The 21,768-nt window shown below is 43.4% G+C and overlaps 1 protein-coding gene across 3 annotated transcripts in view; it reads right to left on the reverse strand.

Annotated features, from left to right (window-relative positions):
* The window catches only part of ST6GAL2 (ST6 beta-galactoside alpha-2,6-sialyltransferase 2), a 261,514-nt gene that overhangs the window by 22,009 nt on the left and 217,737 nt on the right, over nt 1-21,768 (reverse strand). For all 3 annotated transcript variants that reach the window (XM_034758062.1, XM_034758064.1, XM_034758065.1), the window contains 2 exons: nt 4,363-5,368; nt 489-586 (listed from right to left, as the gene is read on the reverse strand). In XM_034758062.1, the coding sequence (XP_034613953.1) occupies nt 489-586; nt 4,363-5,311 (1,047 nt within the window). In that variant the 5' untranslated portion in view covers nt 5,312-5,368. The remainder of the gene's footprint in view (nt 1-488; nt 587-4,362; nt 5,369-21,768) is intronic.

Here is a 21,768-nt window from a genome sequence, read left to right on the forward strand (position 1 = left end):
GTGACTTGGCCTACCAAGGTCATGCTCCAAGACAGCTAGCTCCCAGGAAAAGGTGGGGTGGGGGGATGTAATGGAAGATAGGGGAGCTCCAGTAGCCATGCTCCTACCGGATCACAGGAACCCAGAAGCAGTATGGAGGCACAAATCCTCTGCAGTGATGACTCTGGCCTTAAGCAGATACCTTGAGATCTGCAGACTTCATCCAAAACTTTGCAAACCCATCCTTGATATCTTTGTCTCAGGGGAACTTTGTGATTCCAGACTCCTCAAGTTTCCTGCCACTATGCAAGAAAACCCTGAAGGGGAGAACTGACCCTGAATGTTTCATCGGTTCTACATCATGGTTATGTCATTGGTGTGAATCACTAGTTGCTCACCAGATTATCCAACCATCTTTGTCCTTAAAATGTTTGATTTCTAAGATGTTAATTAAGCAATGTTATATTGCAGAGAACTAATAAACATATGAGTTCACAAAAGATTCTGACCTGGGAGTTAATGATGCGCATGGTCGTTTTATTTCCAACATCTTTTTCATAGCCACGTGTAGGAGCAGAATTAAATCTCAGAACTGCATCATGAGAATCTAAGGGCACAAAAGGGCTACATTTATATATTTCTTAGTAAGGTAAAACAATCTAATTTCAAGGAAAATGGATTTGTAAATTTTCCTAATCCTGGTACTGTATTCAGAGGATAAATATTCTACCATGAGGCAAAGCCCAAATCCTCTTTATCTGCCATATGTTACTACAATTGTTCAAATCCACTGGAAAAATGCAGAACAATCCAATACTAATTCAACTTGCAATGCATATGCAGTGTAGTTGCAGCCATATCATACCTCACCCACCTTGTCTCTTGCAATGTATACAGATTTACCCTAACTGGATAAAATTAGAATGGAAAGTTTATTAGTCCACACAATTTTGCATATTATTTCTACTGCAGTATATTAAAGCAAATACTTCATGCAAAGATGCATTAAACTAGGTCAGTATGCAGCTATGTAGTGATCATCACTGCTTAGATACAGAGGTTTATAATAGGCTTATATTTTATAAAGCAGAATTCTGTCCCCCAAACCTGCAAATCCAACCTCATCCCCCAAATCAGTGCAGCTCTTGTGGAATCTGAGGGTGGGCAGAGCTGTCAGCACACAGGCCCTATTCCTCCACAGCAACTTTAGGGCCCTCTCTGGCTTCCCGGCAGCTGGGCTCCAATAGAGCTGCACTGCTAGGGCTTTCCCACAAACTGGAGTTGTGCAATTAGGAAGAGGAGTTCTGTACAACAGACAACTGACTTTGGCCCCAATTCAGCAAAGTGGTCAACCATATGCTTATCTTTAAGCACATGCTTAAATCCTATTGATTTCAGCTTAAGCACTTTGCTGGATTGAAGCTTCCGTCAGTATTGTCTTTGTGAGCATTCCCTACTGCTTATGTAGATTTCAGAAGAGGTTGGAAGGGGGTGCAGAGGAATGATGAGAAAGGGGGTCAGTGAGAATGGCACCCCCACTACAGACAGTACTCTCTTGCTTTCACACCTGGCCCTGGGATCTACATGAGTTTTCTCCCTTCTGCCTATGGAGAGAGGGGGGATCATCTAGGCCAAAGTATGCTACCCACCTCATCTCATGTGATGGTTTAACTGATGAGTACAATGAGTTACTATAACAGTTATTAATTTAACTATATTTAAAATGCACCCATCCATAGCAAAATCATTCCACATGGAGCCCAGCGTTCACTTTGCATACTACGCTGGTCCCACCCACATTAACTCTCCCCTTTTCACCCAGGCCCTCGGCCTGGAAAAATAGTGGAGAGCTACTGCAGTGCAGTGCGACCTGAAGATCAACACATTCCAACTCTGAGGTCACTGGAATGACTTGTGGGAATGTGAGATTCGGGACTGAGCCGTACGGGCCCGAATCTGCAAGGTGCTGAACTCCCCAGCTCCTTCTGGTACCAAGCAGGGTGGGGTGTACATCTCTGTGCACCGTGCAATGGCCTCACATATTCTGGCTCAAAAGATTTTGGCCCCTTCCACCCAAACATGAGTGGCCTGATTTTTTTCCCCAGAAGCGTCAATGAGAGCTGCAAGGCTCAGCACCTCTGAAAATTAAGCCCCTTACATTTAGGTGCCTAAATATGGGATTTTAGGACCCAAACTTTAGGTGTCCAGGTTTGAACGTTTTGACCACAATCTTGTGACCACAGGGAGTTATACAGTTCACTGTGTGTTTGTTAACACCATTTAGCAGCGTCTTAAAACTTCCCACATCTATTAGTGCTGGCTTTTATATCACGTGTAAAAACCTTTTCTTTTAAAAGAAAAGTAAACTGGGGTGCAGTTTAACACTTGTATTAGCTGCTTTTAAGAGGAGTGATTTTAAACCTTGTGAAGTATTTTGAGGTATCCAGGATAAAGCTATAAAATGACTGATTACTATTCACATGTTAAGGGGAAAATAAAACCTCCACACGACTTCACAACAGAATGTGATGCTGCCAAAACAGTTGTGCTTGCCATTAAATAACATGATCTACAATTAAAGTGTTTACAGTTGCAACATCTATTTTCTTTCAAAAACTGCTATGATGAGAGTCCAAAAAGCGAAGAGCAAATTAAAGTCTATGACAGCATTTCTAATAGGAACACAGAAGAGGGAGCTAAAGGGCTACTAATAAAAAGTCCCTGTGATCCTCTTTTATCAATTTTTTGCTTCTGGAAAGATATCTAATTACAACCCTGATATGCATATCACAAACTATGAGAAGGCGCGTGCAACCTGGAGCTGCACCCCATGTTCTTCCATCAGAAGATCTCTTCCTTTCTAGTTGGTCTCTCTTCAGGATTGAAAATCTGTGCCTGGGGAAGGAGAAGCTTGGGGGCAGAAAGGCTGATGGCAGGGCCAGCATCACCATTCCACCACACGCTATGTGTGCAGCATGCTATATCCCACACCCTGACTCCAATGGAGCATTTCCAAATAACTGGAGTGGGCATTAGAACCGGTGCAGCAGAACAGGGGCCTTGCATGGGTCACTCTAGCATTCATCAGATGCCCAAAGATGTACAGGTTCTGTGACCAAGCACTCCGCTAAGCCCTGACTGCCTGACAAAGTTCTGGAGGGGGCTTCTGAGAGAAACCTTAATTTTCATTTCCCTGTTCCTTTCCCACAGGCTTTTCCGATGGAGGGGTTTGAAATATTTGACGAAGGCCTTATTAATGGTGGCATTTCAAACCTGTAACTTTTACTGGGACCCTTCCATTCAGGAGAGACACAGCAGGTGAACATTCCCAATTAAACTAAAGGCTCCACAAGAATACAGAGTGAGTGGCATGAGGCTGCCATGACCAGAATTGTTATGAGGGAAAGCTTAGTGCCATGGAGTCAAATGGGCACTGAAGGCACCACAATGCCAGGATGACCACCCAACACCACACCGAAAATACCTGTGCTGGTTTGAGACTCTGACACTAAAGGATTTTGCTTCATTTCAGTGACAGCACACAGTGGGAGGAAGGAATTGTTGAGCTATTTCACCTCAGAGGTTTCTAAATCAGTGGGACTTCTCATGAAATTGGGGGTTACTCAGTTTTGATTTTAGCTGCAGGCTGGCAGGGCACTTGTGCTGTGCTGGAAGCCCATTAGAGTAGTTTGATAATGACAGCGGTTCTAATAGATCACAGAGATTTAAGGGAAACCCGTGGCAAAGAGACAGAGCGGTAAGATGAAGCAGGTATGAAGATGAGAAATCCTGGATGATGGGAGGAATTACTAGTGTACATCCAAAGATTTCTACGGAAAGTTGGGAGAGATAATTCTTGGTGCTCCAGAAGCAAATGGAGGAAATTTGATGCATATATTTCTTCCTTCTCTTGATCCTTTTAACATACTATGATTGTGTCACATCAGTAAAGAAATCCTAAGACAACAAACAAAACAAAAGCTTTTCCTTACACTGTACTAATGTATAGACAGAAATACAATGAAGATTTTAAAAATGAAAGCCTGAGAATAAAACTAACCTGTTAAGGAAGTAAACATGCATCACACCAATATGTAAAACTGTCATGGTTCTATTAAACTCAATGCATTCTTTGTGCCCCAAACCATAATAAAATAAATAAAAGGACGTCACCCTCTTAAAATGAATGACTACCACGGGCCTGATTTTCTCTCAGTTATACTGGTGTCATACAGGAGTACTCCACTGAAGTCTATGGAGTTATACGGATGTAAAACTGGGGAGAGAGAAGAATAAGGATCATCAGGCTTATCCCTGAAAAAGGATGGACCCTTTGATAGATGAACACACACACACTTATGAGTGAGATGCATTTTCACCCACCTATTTCATCCCCTAGAGAAGAGTTCAGTATTGCACCAGCAGACATAACTACGGCACAGCTTCCGAAGCCATGTGGATACAGTTTGCCCAGTGGAATTTGAGGAACGTGCTTTTCCCATCCAAGAGCTGAAAAGGGGTCCTCCTTGCCATCTATTGTTTTCACATGCACCCTGTCCTTGAGCTCACAGATGAGCTGGTCTCCTGTCAGTCTGGAGTTTCGTCGTTTCCCTTTGAACCGCACCCCATGCTTGTTGGTGTTCAGATAGTCTTTCATAGCTTTCTGCAGGCGAGGGGTCAGCATCTTGGAGGAGATATCCCCTTTCCAAAGCCTATAAAGGAAGGATTTTGACATTGTGGAATATAACCCATCCCAATCATCAGACTCATCAAACAGCTGGCTTCTCCTGCGTGTTGGGTTTCTTTTCTTTGTTCTTTTCTCATGGGTCCATTTTTCCTGTAAAACATTTTCCTTCTGATCATCCTCATTGGGAGAGATGAATTTCACTAGCTCTTGAATGTTGCTGTGTTGCTGAGGCTGACCAGCAGCAAATAAATAGTTGTCATCCCCTTGATAGAAAGCATATTTTGATTTTCTCCCTACCTGGGAAGGAAAAAACTCTTCTTCATTTTCAAAGCCATCCTCTAGATCAATCCACTTTTTAATGCTTCCGGTCCCCGATTTAAATGAATCTAAGAGATCTTCGTTAAGAAGCACCTCGTTCCTATCTATGGTTTCAGAGGATGATGGATCATGTATTGCTCCCATAATAACTCTCTGCTTGCCCTGAATGGGCAGGAGCCTCTTCGTCTCAATGTAAGAGAAGGAACTTGGAACTGGTTCAGCAGTGTTGCTATCTGTAAAATAGATGAAGATCACCAAGAAAAGGAGACCCCATGCAAATAGCCCAAACAGCATTAGTTGTTTCCATTGCTTCAAGTTAGGTTTCATGGCAATGCCTGTACCAACTCCTCTGTGCCTTGAAGTATTGGTGAAGGGGAATGAAACCTGAAAAGAATATCAAATATTAATCAAGAGCTGTTCTGAAAACAAAGAAAACGTAGAAGTATATTTAAAAGTTCTGGGAGGAGTAGGCTCAGTGCATACACAGCAGCGTGAGAGTCTCAGGGGAAAAAACAAACATAGGCGCTCAGGGACACCATATAGGTAACACATTTTGGCTCCATCCGCATGGTGACAGCTGCTGGCTACAGAAGCAGTCTCTGGTGGCCAGTTTATAGAGCAACATTGGAACCTGACCTAAAGGAGATAATTTACCTGTCGGCTTCTGCTGTACCCAATACACCAACTTGATTAAAAACAAAATTGATGTGCATTATGGAGAAAGTCTAGCTCCCTCCTCTATGGCCATGGAAGGCCCTCTGCAGTCGAACCACTATGATTCTTCAGTATAAAGGTCAAGGAATTATGTAGGCAGTGCACAGAGCCTCTGCATAGTACAGAGCCTTGCTGTGCAAGGGGCTAGTGAGGGGAGGCTCATAGGCAGGCTGGAATGGGGGCCTTATTCATTTACATGGGATACCTCCTTTTTTATATGGTTAAATTATGCAAGTGGATGTACACACCGGCTGCAAGTTGTTCTACAAACTATTCAGCAACATATTAGCCTCAGGCTGTGCTGTGGATAACTGTGTAACCTCAGCATGAATTTCAAATATGGATGGGTCTTACTGCAGACTTTGAGCCCAATTCTTCTCTCACACGGGTATAAATCAGAAATGACTCATGTGAAGTCAATGGCGTTACACTGGAGGAAAGCCAGTGCAAGTGAGAGAAGAATTAGGCCCACTACTCCCACACAAACAGAAATATGCTGCATGTAGCAATATGCTGGCGGCCCATTTGTATTTTGAAGGACAAATTTTATTTGTCAAAGAATAATAGCGAGCACAGTGTAGTGTGTCTATTTCAGCTGTGTCATCTCATGCTTATACTACTTCCATAGCCTGATTATCCAATGTTGCACCGGTTTTACACTGATGTATCTCCACTGAAATTTTCCTCAGCTAGTGTAAATTGGTGTTGCTTCATTGCACCACCTGATCTGGCCCAATGGCTTTAAAACCAGTGTAGTCCAGCAGTATATCAGGTTCTTTATATGCAAAACAACTGTCTTTTTCACATCCCCTGTACGACACATTCTGTAGTATTAGTGGAAAGAACAGAGTGGATTTTTGGATGCCAAAAGTTAGCCTATTTCTAAAAGATAGAACTGATGGGACAAGCCACTAAATATACAGCTCAAGGACAGTAATAGACTTAAAAAAAAAAACAAAAAAAAAAACAGGTATAGACTTGGAAATTTGCACTTTATCCACAACGCTGGGATTGTGGAGGAATTTTAGGGACAAAATCCTGGAAAAATGAAGTAAAATCTGAGCAACAGGACTTTACTCCAAGGAAAATACACTGCAGGGCTGATGGCTTGTCACAGACATTAGGACATTCTTTACCACTCAGCTGACCAGCAACAAGAGAGCATATTACGGCAGGGTAGAGCAGAGGATCAGCCCATACATCCAGACACACATAGGGAGGATGCAGTAATGCAAGTGGGGCTTTGCAGATGCTAAGACCCAGGGGTGCCAATCACCCAACTTAACTGTGCAGTAAAGCCATTTCCTATTTTTCTAGTCTAGGCAAAGCCTCGAGCAGCAGAAGAGCAGCTGACTTGGGGCCTTACAAATGTCCAAGTAGAGACACAATATCACAGTGTCACAGCTGAATGGCCAAGTTTCACTGCAAACAAACTTACTTCTAATACACGGAAGAAATTCATCAGTGTAACAGTGAACACTTAATTCCCATGCTCCGCATACACTCAGCTTCGGTTATACAAAACACCTGGAAAAATACCTATTAGGCAAACTGACCCATTTCCTTCCCCCCACTCTGTCGGTACAAAACAAGTCTCATGAGTGCTGTTTCCAGTTTTAAAAGACTCAAGGCTATTTCTGTCAGGAGACTGCTTACAATATGATTGTTGTGTAACTTAGATCTGCACTGAAGTTATTCTAACCGGCCCACTCAGTGTTCAAATGATTTGCATTTGTTAATCAGCATTCTTTGCCTGTCTGAACCACTCTCATCCCTTTTTATAACTTTCCCTGCTGGTTTCCATCCACCCTCCACTTTTCAACGACTGCCTTCCGGACAGCACACGTTACCCTTTGCTCACTCAGGTGTTCCTCTAGCTGTGTAAACATTTCATGTTTATAGTGTTGGTCCCAGAATATGAGAGAGAGAAACGGTTGGTGAGCTAATGTCTTTTATTGGTCCAACTTTGGTGAAAGAGACAAGCTTTAAGGCATACACAGAGGTTTTCTTCCAGTCTGGGAGCTCTGTTTAAGGTCAAACATTTGTCTCACCAGTGGAAATTGGTCCAATAAAAGATTATCTTGATTATCACTTCAAAAGTTTTTTTTCTCTTACTTAATTGGCCTCTCAGAGTTGGTAAGACAACTTCCACCTGTTCATGCTCTCTGTATATATATATATATATACATTCTATGCATCCAAAGAAGTGGGTTGTAGCCCACAAAAGCTTATGCTCAAATAAATTTGTTAGTCTCTAAGGTGCCACAAGTACTCCTGTTCTTTTTACAATGGAGAATGTAATTAGAAGGTAAGATAGTTTCTTCTTCAGCAAAGGTAAGTGTCTCCCTTTGGCACCCCGTAGCTCAAGATCTTATCTTGCTGCATCTCTCCTGAGTGGTGGGCATGTCTAAGCATTAGCTGATGTCTAAGCTCCAACTCCCATCTGGAAAGTTTTTGTCTTTAGCCAGTTTGCTTGCATGAAAGCCAGTTGAAACTCTCTCTCAGGTCAGGGGGTCATTTATTTATTTAATAAAATACTAACAATGTATGGACAACAAAAGGCAAAACCATGTCTATTTTTAAATTTCCAGAAAATGACCCTAATTCTCAATCAAAATTTTTCCAATGAAAGCCTCAGTCTATGGGAGGTGTAACTTTGTTCTGCTAAGATTCAAATTACCGGTGTGCTGCCTCTCTGCTGTAACTCCCATTGTTTCCTAACAAGGGGCACTTTCAGTTTTTCTAAGCCAAGCCTCCTGACTATTTATTAAAGGAGAAGAGATGGGTGAAGGAGATCTCTTTGGAACATTCCTCCCTTTCAAGGTTGCCTATTGTTAAATTAATCTGCATAGACCCCAGCAGCTAAGAGGTCCGCATGGTTCAAGTTGATGTTCTAAGTTTTGCACTGTTATGTTAAACAGGGTTTTTCTTGGCTGCAGTTTTACAAAGAGCAGGTCACCTTGGGGTTATTTGGGATACTGAATGTTAGTTGCAGGCAGACATTCCCAGGGTGCTGGAAATCAGACTAGAGTTTATTTCATGGAACCCTTACGTAGCCTGAGTAGACAGGACGTGCTTCTTTAGTCAGCTAATTCCATGGTATTAAGAAACCTCTGGCATGAGTCAAGACAGCTGGAGGCTGCATTTCTAGGGTAGAGAAACACACACACACACACACTTTTGTGAGGGGGGTGCCAAATTATTTTTAGCATTCTCACAGTTGCTGCACAGGCCTGTACAGTAGGCAGAAAAACTGACAGACCCCTGGGGATGGTGTCTGCCAAAAATATATATTGGTTTGTTTATGGCAAAGGAACTTGTCTATTGGCTATAATTAGGCCCTCTAATTAATGAATTGCTCTTGGACAGCTTTCTTGTTAGTATCTTTAATCATTATTTGCCAGATAAGTCAACTGTATTCAGTATTTCTTGTGGCAATGAAAAGCAGTTCCTTTTTGTTTCTGCAGGGTCATCTAAATAATGCAGTGCTAATATATCTATAACGTTACTTTGTGTGCTTTGCATCAGATTGCCCCCTCCCAGGGAACACCGAAATGGGGAAGAGAGATGGGCAATATTACCAACTCCAAGCTTTCAATAATCATGAATCAGGCTCCCAAAAGTTATTAGACTGACTTAAAAATAATGAACTTTTAAAAATAATATTTGGGGGGGGGAGGGGTGTTGCCTTCTGGCGCTTGGGCATCTGTAAGGTTCATGATGTCAAGCTATTCTCTGATTCTGGCAGCTGGGACTTTAAGAAAATCACCAAATATTGTGGGAATTGCGGTAAAGTCACTAGAGTTGGCAACACTACGAGCTGGAGAAAATCTCAGTGAGGTTTCTGTTGAGGATCATTTCCTAGATTATTCTGCAGGACAGGGGGACTTGGCTGCATAAACCCCGGGGTTTCAGTGGAGACCAGAACCATTCACATGGAGGCTTTATGCTTCTGATACCCGCTCACCCTTTACCACCTCCCTACAGGTAGTTGGCATTGGAGCCAAGCTGTCAGGAACTTCTCTACCATCACTGTTCCTGGAGCTTCATCAAATGAACTCCACAGGGCAGAGACTACTCAACTTAGAAGCTAACGTAGCCTGGGCTGGCAGGGGGAAAATACATGTGACACTCCCATCTTTGCCCCATGTGTGGATCCCCAGCTATATGGAATGCTCTTTAGTAGATCTAGGAACAGAGGGAACAGTGCTGCAGAGTGACCCCATCTGCCAGCTAAAATGTCAAGCAGCCCCATCTATCACAACTACCAGCACTCACTTTCATAATCTCCATAATAGCCACATCTGATTCTCACTAATATTAAACATCAAGGGTGAAATCCTGGCCCCTGCTGAAATAAATGAGAAGGCTCCCATTGAAGTCAATGGGGCCAGGATTTCCTTTCCTTTCCTTTCCTTTCCTAAGTTTCCTTTCCTAACTGTGGGCTCAACCAGGGACAGACGACCTCTCCATCTTTCATAAAACTATTTACAGTCCCATTCCAGTTGTGGTGACATAATGAAGGGCTATGTCAAGTATGCGAGAGCTCTGGGTGGCTCACCTACGGATAAAAGAAGAAAGGTGATGGTATGCAACCTTTACATACATATACATGCCACCCAGGCAGCAGAAAGCCAATCAGCCCTTGGTGCAACTTGGTAGAACTTAGAGCAGGTTTGACAGGGCTTTAAGTTCCAACAGCTGGTAGTGGGGCTGAAGTCCTTGGGCTTTGGGCCGCCCACCCGGGGCGGCGGACTTGAGCAGGCTCAGGTCTCGGTCCCCACTCCTGTGGTCGTATAGTAATTTTTGTTGTCAGAAGGCGGTTGTGGTGCAATCAAGTTTGAGAACCCTTGGGCCAGAGAACAGCACAGAGGGCAGGGGAAGAGAAGCTGGTGGCAGAGACTGTGACAGTGCAGGGCAAACAGGCAGCCAATGAGACAGAAAGCGCCCCCAGTTTCATTTTTTTTTAGCAACAGCCAACATCCAGAAACTGTGACAACTGGGGATGGGAGAGGGACACGATGCGTCTCGGCTGGGCTTCTTCCTGTCCTATTGGTGCCAGCACCAGTTGCACTGGGGGAGTTCCTGCTGCTCTGGAGCAGGGCTGACTTCACCCATGTGTGTCCTACTCTGCTTTTCTTTAGCTTATGTCATTTGGCAGAAGGAGGCCACTGATGCCTTAGGCCCATGGAAAAGGAATCCCCACATTACAATCTGGGTGAATTGCAGGACCCTAGCTGTGTGTCTCCCTGCCACTCCCAAAGGGCTGGCTCAATCCCAAGGAGGTGCTTCACTGGTCCCCACAGCCCAGGTGTATGAGGAAGGGAGAAATCATTGGGCCTGGTGGGTAAAATATTAAATCAGATTTCTTCCTTGCTCTGAGTTCTCTGATGGACTTGTTGGTTTGTATTTGAAACAGAATGCATATTTTTATCATAAGCCTCCATAGGGGTGTTATTTGACACACAGTAGTAACTGTTGATGAGAGAGGAAATTCTAAAACACAAGTGCACTGGCACAGTGTGACCAATCATTTAGAGCACAAGCAGGAAACTGTACCCATTTTCAATCCTCTCTGATTTTCTGTGGAACTGATTCCCCCTGCCCACTCCTTTCAATTTAGAAAAGTGAATGAATTTCTTTTCTCCTGCAAAACCGCAGTTCAAAGCAGCATGCTCCTGTATTCTGACCTCAGGTTTAACCAAGCATGACTGCAGGAATCTTCTATAGCATTGCAGCTAGAAATATAGGAGGGAGGGAAATAAATGGCCCATTCAATAGAAGGAAAATACTCAACCAGCATATTTTTTTTAGGGATAGCTTTAGATATGTGTTTCTGCAGAAACACATAATTTAACAAAAGAAAGGAAGTGTTTTGAGTCTGTTTGTTTTAAGCTTGACAGGATGAACAATTTGCAGTCTCACCAAATCATACAAACCACAGTGACTACTCACAAGAAAAAATATTTTAAGTCTTTGCGCAGTTCTACACGGTATGCAACAGCTCATTTTATTTCCGCTTTCAGCAAGGTTAAAATAAAAGGCTTCTTTTCTTTGCTCTATAAAGGGTTGTAGTTGCTGTATTACTCTAACTTAACACAGCAGTTATCGCAGCACAAAATAGAACTCTAAATTGCTTCCTGGAAGAGAGAAATGTTTATGCTCACAATCATATGAACACAGTAATCATGGTTCCAAAAGTTATTTAAACATTATTACATAAACTTAACCCAAAATCACATCTGATATCTAAGCAGGAATGGTTTGAAGAGTTTGATTTTCCATTTGAAGTCTGTAATGCTCTTGACATTTTTCCTTCCTTTACACTGTCAGAATAGAATGGTAAATTCTACACCTACAGAATAAATCTCTATTGTATACTCGGGTAATGTATGAACTGTAGCACTTTTTTTTTTTTTTTAAACTTGGATTTCAATTATATTCACATTTAAACTTGCCATTTTCCATTGGTACTAGAAAGGACAAAAAGACCTTCTTATAAAATTAACTTTTAAAATATGAAGTGTGGTAAAAATGATTCTCATTTCTTAGTTCTATCTTTAGGCTAAATAATACTTGCCTTACACAAGCATATCTTTAGCAGCATAAGGACTATTCATACAAGAAGTAAATTCAATTGATCCTTCTTTAACTGTATAATGTAATTTATTGAATTATAATAGAGCATTTGAGTCTTCACCATTATAATTAATGTTTTATTTATATACACACATGCACATATGTATATATGCATATACAATCTTCCCTACAAAACTTACTTTGTCTGGGCTGAAAGTTGGAATGAAAGATTTCATCCTGGGAGAAAGATTGCCAAACTAAAGAATAAAATCCATTTGGCCCGTTTTAGAGACATATAATCAAAAATTGAAGTTTTCTAGAATGACATATATTCATTTTTCTTTTGCATATTTAAAAAACACTACAGACTTTAACATGCCAACATTGCTGATGACAAGCCAACCAACACTAGCTAGATGTTTTGTTTGGCTTTATAAAACAAAATAATGTGGTATTAATGCATTTTCTCCATTCTGGCACTGTTGTGTGCATGGCTCAGTGATTTACTACTTTAGACCAACTTTAGATCAACAGATCTTTTCTGCTGTATGTAATTTGATGCTAACCACTGGATGTGGCCATGAATTCTACCTGTTTGGAAACTTTGCAGCTATGCAGGAGGTCTAAGAATTACCATCATTCAAACAGTGTGAGGAACCTGGTAAATTAAATGAAGATTATGAGTCTGATTCTTCACTGCCTTGCACATTGTCTAGTCATTTACACGTACATGCCATGGATATAAACATTGCCATTCTGAACTTTTAGTACTTTATATTCACTTTGCATACATGTGAATATGCAATATGCAAGGCAGTAGAGAATCAGCCCCTTTGAAAACAATGGCATTATATCGGTGAAAAACTGGTGTAAGCAAGTCTGTCTGGGCTGCAAAATTAGCCTGATTGGTCATTTTTGCTATGAAATTTAAAAGAAGGGCCCTGACTGTTCTCACACTAGTTTTGCACCTCAGTAATTCTATAATTTACTCCTGATTTACACCAGTGTAACTGAGACCAGAATCAGGTCCCGGGTGTATTTTTAGATCCATAAGCCAGTGCAGAAGATCTGTTAAACAGTAAATATAGTTCTTCCGAAGCCTTAAATTGTAAGCTCTTTGACCATCTTTTCATTCTGTTTTTGTACAGCACCTAACACAGTGGGGTCTGGTTCTGTGATTTAGGGCTCTCAGGAGCTATATTAATACAAACAACAATAATTTTTTATAGAGGCTGTTTGTGTGCCTTTACCAGTAGAGCAGGGATCGGCAAACTTTGGCACGCGGCCAATCAAGGAAATCCACTGGTGGGCCAGGACCGTTTGTTTACCTGCAGTGTACACAGGTTCAGCCAATCACAGCTCCCACTGGCCACGGGTTCCCCGTTCCAGGCCAATGGGGGCTGCAGGAAGCAGTGTGAGCCGAGGGATGTGCTGGCCGCTGCTTCCTGCAGTCCCCATTGGCCTGGAGCGGCGAACCGCGGCCAGTGGGAGCTGCGATCGGCCGAACCTGTGGACGCAGCAGGTAAACAAACCGTCCCTGACTGGCTGCGTGCTGATCCCTGCTCTAGAGGAAAGGCTCAATTTAAATAATGACTGAGGTCGGAAGCCAGTCAGTTTACATAGAATATATTCCCCTTCTCCTGTTATCCAACAGGTTAAATTCTCCAGATTCACATAACATTTGTTAGCATGTGTTTCAAATGCTGTCTCTTTTTGGTTTTCAGCCAATAAGCAGATCTATGAAATACCATTCACTTCACTGGAACACTCCTCTCTAATTACCTTTAAGTAACAAGGATAAGCAAATTCTGCTTAAGACATTTTCCTCATGAGGGGAAGGCGAAGCGAAGACACGCAGCTGGTGGGCAGTTTGCTTCAAACCCAGAGACAACCCCAATTCCCAGATGCTGCCCCTGGGCCCTGCTTGGGATTCTGTCCTTCATATTAACTAGCAGATGTTAGATACATTTGAAGCTCTCTTCTCCTCTCTCCCCCACACCCAATCCCTGAGGATCCTGTAAACAGACCTCTCAGAGTAGGCTTATTGTGGTATAATTTGAAATAAATCTCAGGGTCACCCCATCCCAAAACCACCAGCCAAGATTTATTTAGTAATGATCCGTCACAGTGGTGATATAATAATTACTTGGCAGGAGAGAGCTGGGGAAGGGGGAGTGTTGCACTGTGATAAAAAGTAGCCACAGTAATACAACTGGTTGTCCACAAAAACAACAACAGGAATTTTATTTAAACCAGAACAAATGGAACTGGATTCCACCTACCTACAGTAACATTAAATAACTGAAGAATATATATAATAAAAAAAATAATGATTCAAATACACATACACACACTATGTACTTAACTAAATATAACTCTCTAAATAAATAAATATATCTATATGCTATAGGCTATTATCTTATAGGTCATCATAATTTTGTTCAAGGTTCCTCTTTCCCCAAATTTCTCACTGGATGCTAATGCTCAAGACTGTCTTTGAGCTTCAAGCACCTCTTGTGACTTCCTGAAGAGATGGATTCAACTCCAGGGATGCTTGCTTGCAGGTGCGGGGAGGAGGTGCACGTTAGACCAGACCCACTGGATCTGAAGGACCTTTGGTTCTCCTGTTCTGGATGTCCAGGACAACATGAATCAATGATAGGAGATGGCTGGAACCAATGCTCAGGAACAAACAGGAATGGATGCTCAGGAACACGCCATCACACATGGACTGACTTCACCAGCCAGCCTTACACTAAAAAGACCCTCATCTTCTGTCTGTCCTGCTCAAAACTCAGTCTCTCCACTTACTCTCAGTTTCTCTCAGTCACTCCCAGTTTCTCTCAGTTTACTCACAGACTCTCTCCCTCAGGCTCCACACTGGCCTGCCTTTGTCCCTCAAACGTTCCCCTCTTCTCCTCCAACTTGCACTTCCTCTTCATCTCAGGGGAGAGAAAACAGATGATGCATTCACCCGGAACACACCCTAAATCATATATCCCCATACAGGATGGGGTCCCTTTACCATATTTACACACAGAGGGATCTCCTGGATGCTAAAAGTGGTAGGTTTCCACTGCTCTACCCTTGCCCCAGCCTGTCTATCCTCCATCTTCTTTTCTGGGTCCTCCTCTCTTGAATAGTTCTTAGGGCTAGATTCACAAAGGAACTTAGATGTCTAACTGCCACTTTAGATGCTTAAGTCATAGATTTAAGCTCCACTGGTATTCACAAACCCCCTGCTCAGTTGCTGTTGAATCCTGTAGGTTCCTAAATTTTATTATGTAAAATGGGGGTAGTCAATTATTTTTTGTCAAGTTCCAAATTTCTTGGTCAAGGTATAGTCAAGGTCCAGATTCCAGAGAAAACAATAATAATAATAATAATAATGGTAATAATAAGTAAATAAAAATATTTCAGGGTCCGTTCAAAAGCGTCTGGTGGTCCAAATATGGCCCAGGGTCTGCCTATTGACTACCCCCGCTGTAAAAGTTTCCTAGGCACCTATATTTCTGTCTCTGTGAACATGTACTGCTGCCTCACTCTCAGCATCCAGACACCTATCTCCTGCCTAAGCCCCAATGCAATGCACGTACTTGGAGAAGACAGACATTCCTCCGCCTAACTTGCCTCCAGGGCCTGGTCTGGTAAATGTGCTCAGACCATGCCTAACTCCATACGAAATGGCTGAGGGCATAGGAGGAAAGAAGGAGGATGACCTCTCTCAGAACTTTTACCCCAGTGGTTAGGGTACTCACTTGGGATAAGGGAAAGAAGGGGTTTGAACAGGAATCTGCCACCTCTCAGGTAAGTGAGGTTGTCCTCTTCCTCCAAAAAAGGTCACACCTGAGAATCCCAAGCGGAGATAGTTGCCTCCCTCCAGCCCTGATTTAGGCACCCAACTTCCTGAGAGGGGCAGAGCTTAGCAAACACCCATCTCCTTGGCATCTCCCATTGGCTAGCTAAGGTGGGGAACTGCTTAGCATACTGGCTTTTGTGAATCCCATTCTTAGGTGCCTATCACCCTCCCTTCATTAGAAGCCGGAGTGCCTAACTCTAGATTTGTGAATCTCAGTGAGTTTCTAGGCACCTGAAAATTAGGCATTGGGATGCTGAATGTCTCAACACAAGTCCCTTCGTGAATCTACCCCCCCAGTGCCTACCTTTGTTAATTATTCTTCTCCTCCTTCTCACAAAGCATCTTTACAGAAACGGAGACAAGTACCACACCACCATTCATTCTTGTCCATGACATATTCCTCCATTAAGTTCAGCGTGGTCATGTCCCAGCCTATGCATCCCACCATCTAGTTGGTGGTTGGCCTCTAGTTTGGACTGACCTTGGTTATGTTTGCATTATTTTCTTTGGCATCCTATCATCTATTTGTCTTCTACAGCATGTCCACCACCATCTTTTCAATTGCAGCCAATCCCATTTACTCTCCTAACATCATTTGTTTTAAAATCATTCCACTTTATACTACTACACCTCTACTTCAATATAACGCTGTCCTCGTGAGCCAAAAAAATCTTACCGCGTTATAGGTGAAACCGCATTATATCGAACTTGCTTTGATCCACCAGAGTGTGCAGCCCCGCCCCCTCGGAGTACTGCTTTACCACGTTATATCCAAATTCATGTTCATAGAATCATAGAATATTAGAGTTGGAAGGGACCTCAAGAGGTCATCTAGTCCAACTCCCTGCACAAAGCAGGACCAATTCCCAGCTAAATCATCCCAGCCAGGGCTTTGTCAAGCCGGGCCTTAAAAACCCCCAAGGAAGGAGACTCCACCACCTCCCTAGGTAACGCATTCCAGTGTTTCACCACCCTCCTAGTGAAATAGTTTTTCCTAATATCCAACCTGGACCTCCCCCACTGCAACTTGAGACCATTGCTCCTTGTTCTGTCGTCTGCCACCACTGAGAACAGCCGAGCTCCATCCTCTTTGGAACCCCCCTTCAGGTAGTTGAAGGCTGCTATCAAATCCCCCCTCATTCTTCTCTTCTGGAGACTAAACAATCCCAGTTCCCTCAGCCTCTCCTCATAAGTCATGTGCTCCAGACCCCTAATTATTTTTGTTGCCCTCCGCTGGACTCTTTCCAATTTTTCCACATCCTTCTTGTAGTGTGGGGCCCAAAACTGGACACAGTATTCCAGATGAGGCCTCACCAATGTCAAATAAAGGGGAACAATCACGTTCCTCGATCTGCTGGCAATGCCCCTACTTATACAGCCCAAAATGCCGTTAGCCTTCTTGGCAACAAGAGCACACTGTTGACTCATATCCAGCTTCTCGTCCACTGTGACCCCTAGGTCCTTTTCTGCAGAACTGCTACCTAGCCATTTGGTCCCTAGTCTGTAGCAGTACATGGGATTCTTCCGTCCTAAGTGCAGGACTCTGCACTTGTCCTTGTTGAACCTCATCAGGTTTTTTTCGGCCCAATCCTCTAATTTGTCTAGGTCCCTCTGTATCCGATCCCTATGTTATATCAGGTTGCGTTATATCTACACAGGGTAGCGGTGTATCTTCAAAGATAGTTAATGCTCATAGCTTTCTTAACTCATACATCTGTAATACTCATAGCTTTCTTAAAGAACAGGAGAGTGAAACTGAACAGTCCAGCCCATTATATCTTCAGCAAGTGAAGCTATGAGCAGCTGCAGAGGTCTTGGAGCTAGCTGTCTGCTGAGTCAGGAAGAAAGCTCTTTTTGTTATGCTTGTATAGCATCTAACACAATAGGGTCCCTGGTCCATTAGCGGGGCTCCAAGATGCTAGAGTAATATAAATAAATAATAAAAAGACAGCAATTCATTGCTTTATGGTCAGTCACACTTGGAAGGTTCTCTTTTCAACCATTAAGACTAGAAAAGAATGCTTTAAAAGAAAACTGATTTTACAGAAATTGATTGCTTGGTTATCCCCTACCCCCAAGCATACTTCCAAGGGACAAGCAGGCAAATACATTTACCAAGGGTATTTTGTTTACTTCTTTTCCGCTTCTGAAGTGAAGAATCATCTAATATCTAAACGTGTTGTCAGTTTTTAGTTAATTTCTTAATGCACGTTAAAAAAAAAAAAAGCCTCAAACCCACGAAGATTAGCATTATTTGGCAATCGAAGGGCTTATCTACACATGAAAGTTATTCCAGAATAAGGTAGGCTGTGAATTTAAAGTGGAATACTCCATGCGTAGACACTCTTATTCTAGAATAAATATGCCTTTTTATTCCTGAATGGCTCCATGTGTAGACAAGCTCTTAGCTGGAAGAAAAAGCATGAAGACTCAACTATCCTCTGGCCTCTAAAGGTCCTTCATGGTCACAGCTGAAGGACATCATCAGCAGACACATCAGCAGAGCCAAGTGTTGGGAGGCTTGCTCATTCCTGCCATTGACCATACTGTACCTGTTCTGGTAAGAAGACTATATGTCCTTCATACTTCTCAAGTACCAAACTACCTTCAAAAATATACTATCCATTGCATAGATTTGAAATTGTTTTAGTGCCAACAATGTGCACGGCACTACAATGAAGTATTTTAGTAGAATTTAAGGATATACATGCAGTGACACAAAGTTCCTCCAACACAGGTGCACATGCCACCAAAAAACCCTCTCTTTCATGCTTCTATGAAGTCTAGCTTCTTATAAGTACAAACAAAATGACTAGACAGAGGGTCTAAAAGAAGAGCTCCAGGATCTCTAATCTATGTATGATACATGGTGATTTTGAAAAACATTATCTTGAATAATTTACTTTTCAATATATCACGTTTAGTTTTTGTGGCCCTGATTTTTCAGAATAAATGTCCATCAGGCAACATTAGGCCCAGGCAAGGAGGGATACACTATGAAGCCTATGTTTGGCATTTGACATAAAAACTACAGCTTATATTTAGCCACAGATTTTGGATGAACAATGACCAGATATCTGAGCAGTGTAAGTCCACATAAATCTGGAATGCCCCACCACTGTAAAGTCTGTCTGACAAGTAAAGAGAGAGATCCAAACTGGTCCATATCCCCTATTTGGCTCATCTTTCTGATTGGGGGATTTTACTCTTCTTTTCCAAACTGCTGTGGAAAGCTTGAGAGAATTTATAGGTATACTAGGTCAATACTATGAATCAGCACTAACTCCCATCTGTTTTAGATTTTCACTGTTGTACGCAGTGTTGTTGTAGCTGTGCTGATCCCAGGATATTAGAGAGACAAGGCGGGTGAGGAAATATTTTTTATTGGACCCACTTCTGTTGGTGAGAGAGAGAGAAGAGTTCAAGCTCGCACAGAGCTTGTCTCTCTCACCAACAGAAGTGGGTCCAATAAAAGGTATTTCCTCATCTGCCTTGTCCTCTCAGATTTTCACCTAGTTTAGGCCCTTATATTGCAAGGCGCAGAGTCCCTGTGACTTCAGCAAAGGACTCATGCTGTGCCTATGAACTACACTTTCCCCCTCACGTGGGGGAAATCTGGCTCCCACTCAATTCAATACGAGCTGTGCATGGGTAAAATTTGGCCATTAACATTTAATGTAAAGCTCACTGATTAAGACCTGTGAAATTTATTCATACAACAGCAGGAGCTCAAGAATGTTCTGAGCAGTGCAATTTATTAGACCAAGTTTACAGAAAATAACGTACACTTATTTTTATGAATATGTGGAATGAATATATTCATAGAGTTTAAGACCAGAAGGAGCCATTAGATCACCAAGCCTGACTTCCTTTATATCTCAGGCCATTAAATTTCACCTAGTTACCTATTTATTGAGCCCAATAATTTGCATTGGCTAACGCAGATCTTTCACAAAGAATCTCTGGTATTATTTATCCCTCAGGGTAACCTGCTCTTAGTTTCTCCTGGAATTCTTCAGTAATTATGTACACAAAATATTTTGCAATTACGAGCATTGTAGTCAAATTCTGGGCCAGATTCTCATGTTTACCTAAACTGCACTTGGTAGAAGATTCAAGTGGGGAGAGGAGACAGAAATATCATTACACCACCTTCCCATCTCTCTTGGACCTGAGGTTAGCCAGGATCCAATTAAGCCCCTGGTGCAAGTTTACAGCAGCCTCAGAACAGCTCAAATTGTGCCATCTGGTAGTGGCCCCAGGAGGGGTTCTCCCAATCTAGAATAATACGGCATTCTAGCCTGACCCTGTCACATCCCCTACGCAGAGTGGGGGGGTGGGTGTAAGGTAGTGTAAAGCAATGGTCTCCAACCTTTTTATGCACAAGATCACTTTTTGAAATTAAGTGCAACCCAGGATCTATCCTGCCCCTTCCCTGAGGCCCCGTCCCTTCCCTGCTCACTCCTCCCCCCTCCCCCCATTGCTTGCTCCCTACAACCTCACTCACTTTCACCAGGCTGAGGCCAGGGGTTGGGGTTTGGGAGGGGGTGTGGACTCTGGGCTGGGGCCGAGGGGTTCGGAGTGTGGGAGGGGACTCCAGACTGAGCCTGGGGTAAGGGGTTGGGGTTAAGGAGGGGGTGAGGGGTGCAAGCTCTGGGAGGGAGTTAGGGTGCAGGAGGAGGCTCCAGGCTGGGGCAGAGTGTTGGGGTGCAGGAGGGAGTGCTGGCTCCGGGAGGAGGGCCAGGGCTGGGTCAGGGGGTTGGGGTGCAGGAGGGGCTATGGGGTGCTGGCTCCAAGATAGGTTCTCAGGGCTGGGGGTTGGTGCGGGCTCCCGCTGGGCAGCACTTACCTCGAGCAGCTCCTGGGCGGCAGTGCAGCAGGGCTAAGCAAGGCAGGCTGTCTGCCTGCCCCAGCCCCACACCACTCCCGGAAGGGGCCAACGCACCCTTGACCCCTGGGGGAGGAGGGGGGGAGAGACACGTGGCTCCGTGCGCTGCCCCTCTCTGCAGGAACCGCCCCCGCAGCTCCCATTGGCCGCAATTCCCCGTTCCCGCCCAATGGGAACTGCGGGTGCAGTGATTGCAGGCAGGAGCAGCGTGCAGAGACCCGTGCCCCCTCCCTACCCACCCCTGCGGGGGCAGGCTGTACTGGACACTTCTGGGAGCGGCGTGGGGTCGGGGCAGGCAGAGAGCCTGCCTTAACAGCAGCCCCACTACACCACACGGCCAGACTTTTAGCGGCTGGAGATCGCAATCGACTGGGAGAGTCTCCAGAATCGACCAGTTGATTGCGATCAACCGGTTGGTGACCACTGCCATAGAGGATTATTCTAATCCTCAGTTTTACATTCCGCACTCAGCTTTCAGTAATACATTCCGTATTCAGCTTTTTCAATATACAGCTCTGCTGTGTAACAGTACAGTATGTAGTGTAGGGGCAGTGCGGGTAAAGGAGCATTCTGTTTGTGGTTCCACACCTGCGCATAAGGAAGTACAGCAAAACCTTGCTAGTTCGCACTAGTGACTGGCAAACCTGTTAAGAATCACTGAACTTGTGACCTAGTGAATAAATGAACAAATGAAGTAAAATAGCAGAATTTATGCATCACAAACGTGTACCTAGTTCATTTATT

This window comes from Trachemys scripta, chromosome 1 (assembly GCF_013100865.1).
Source record: "Trachemys scripta elegans isolate TJP31775 chromosome 1, CAS_Tse_1.0, whole genome shotgun sequence".
NCBI classification, from domain to species: Eukaryota; Metazoa; Chordata; order Testudines; family Emydidae; genus Trachemys; species Trachemys scripta.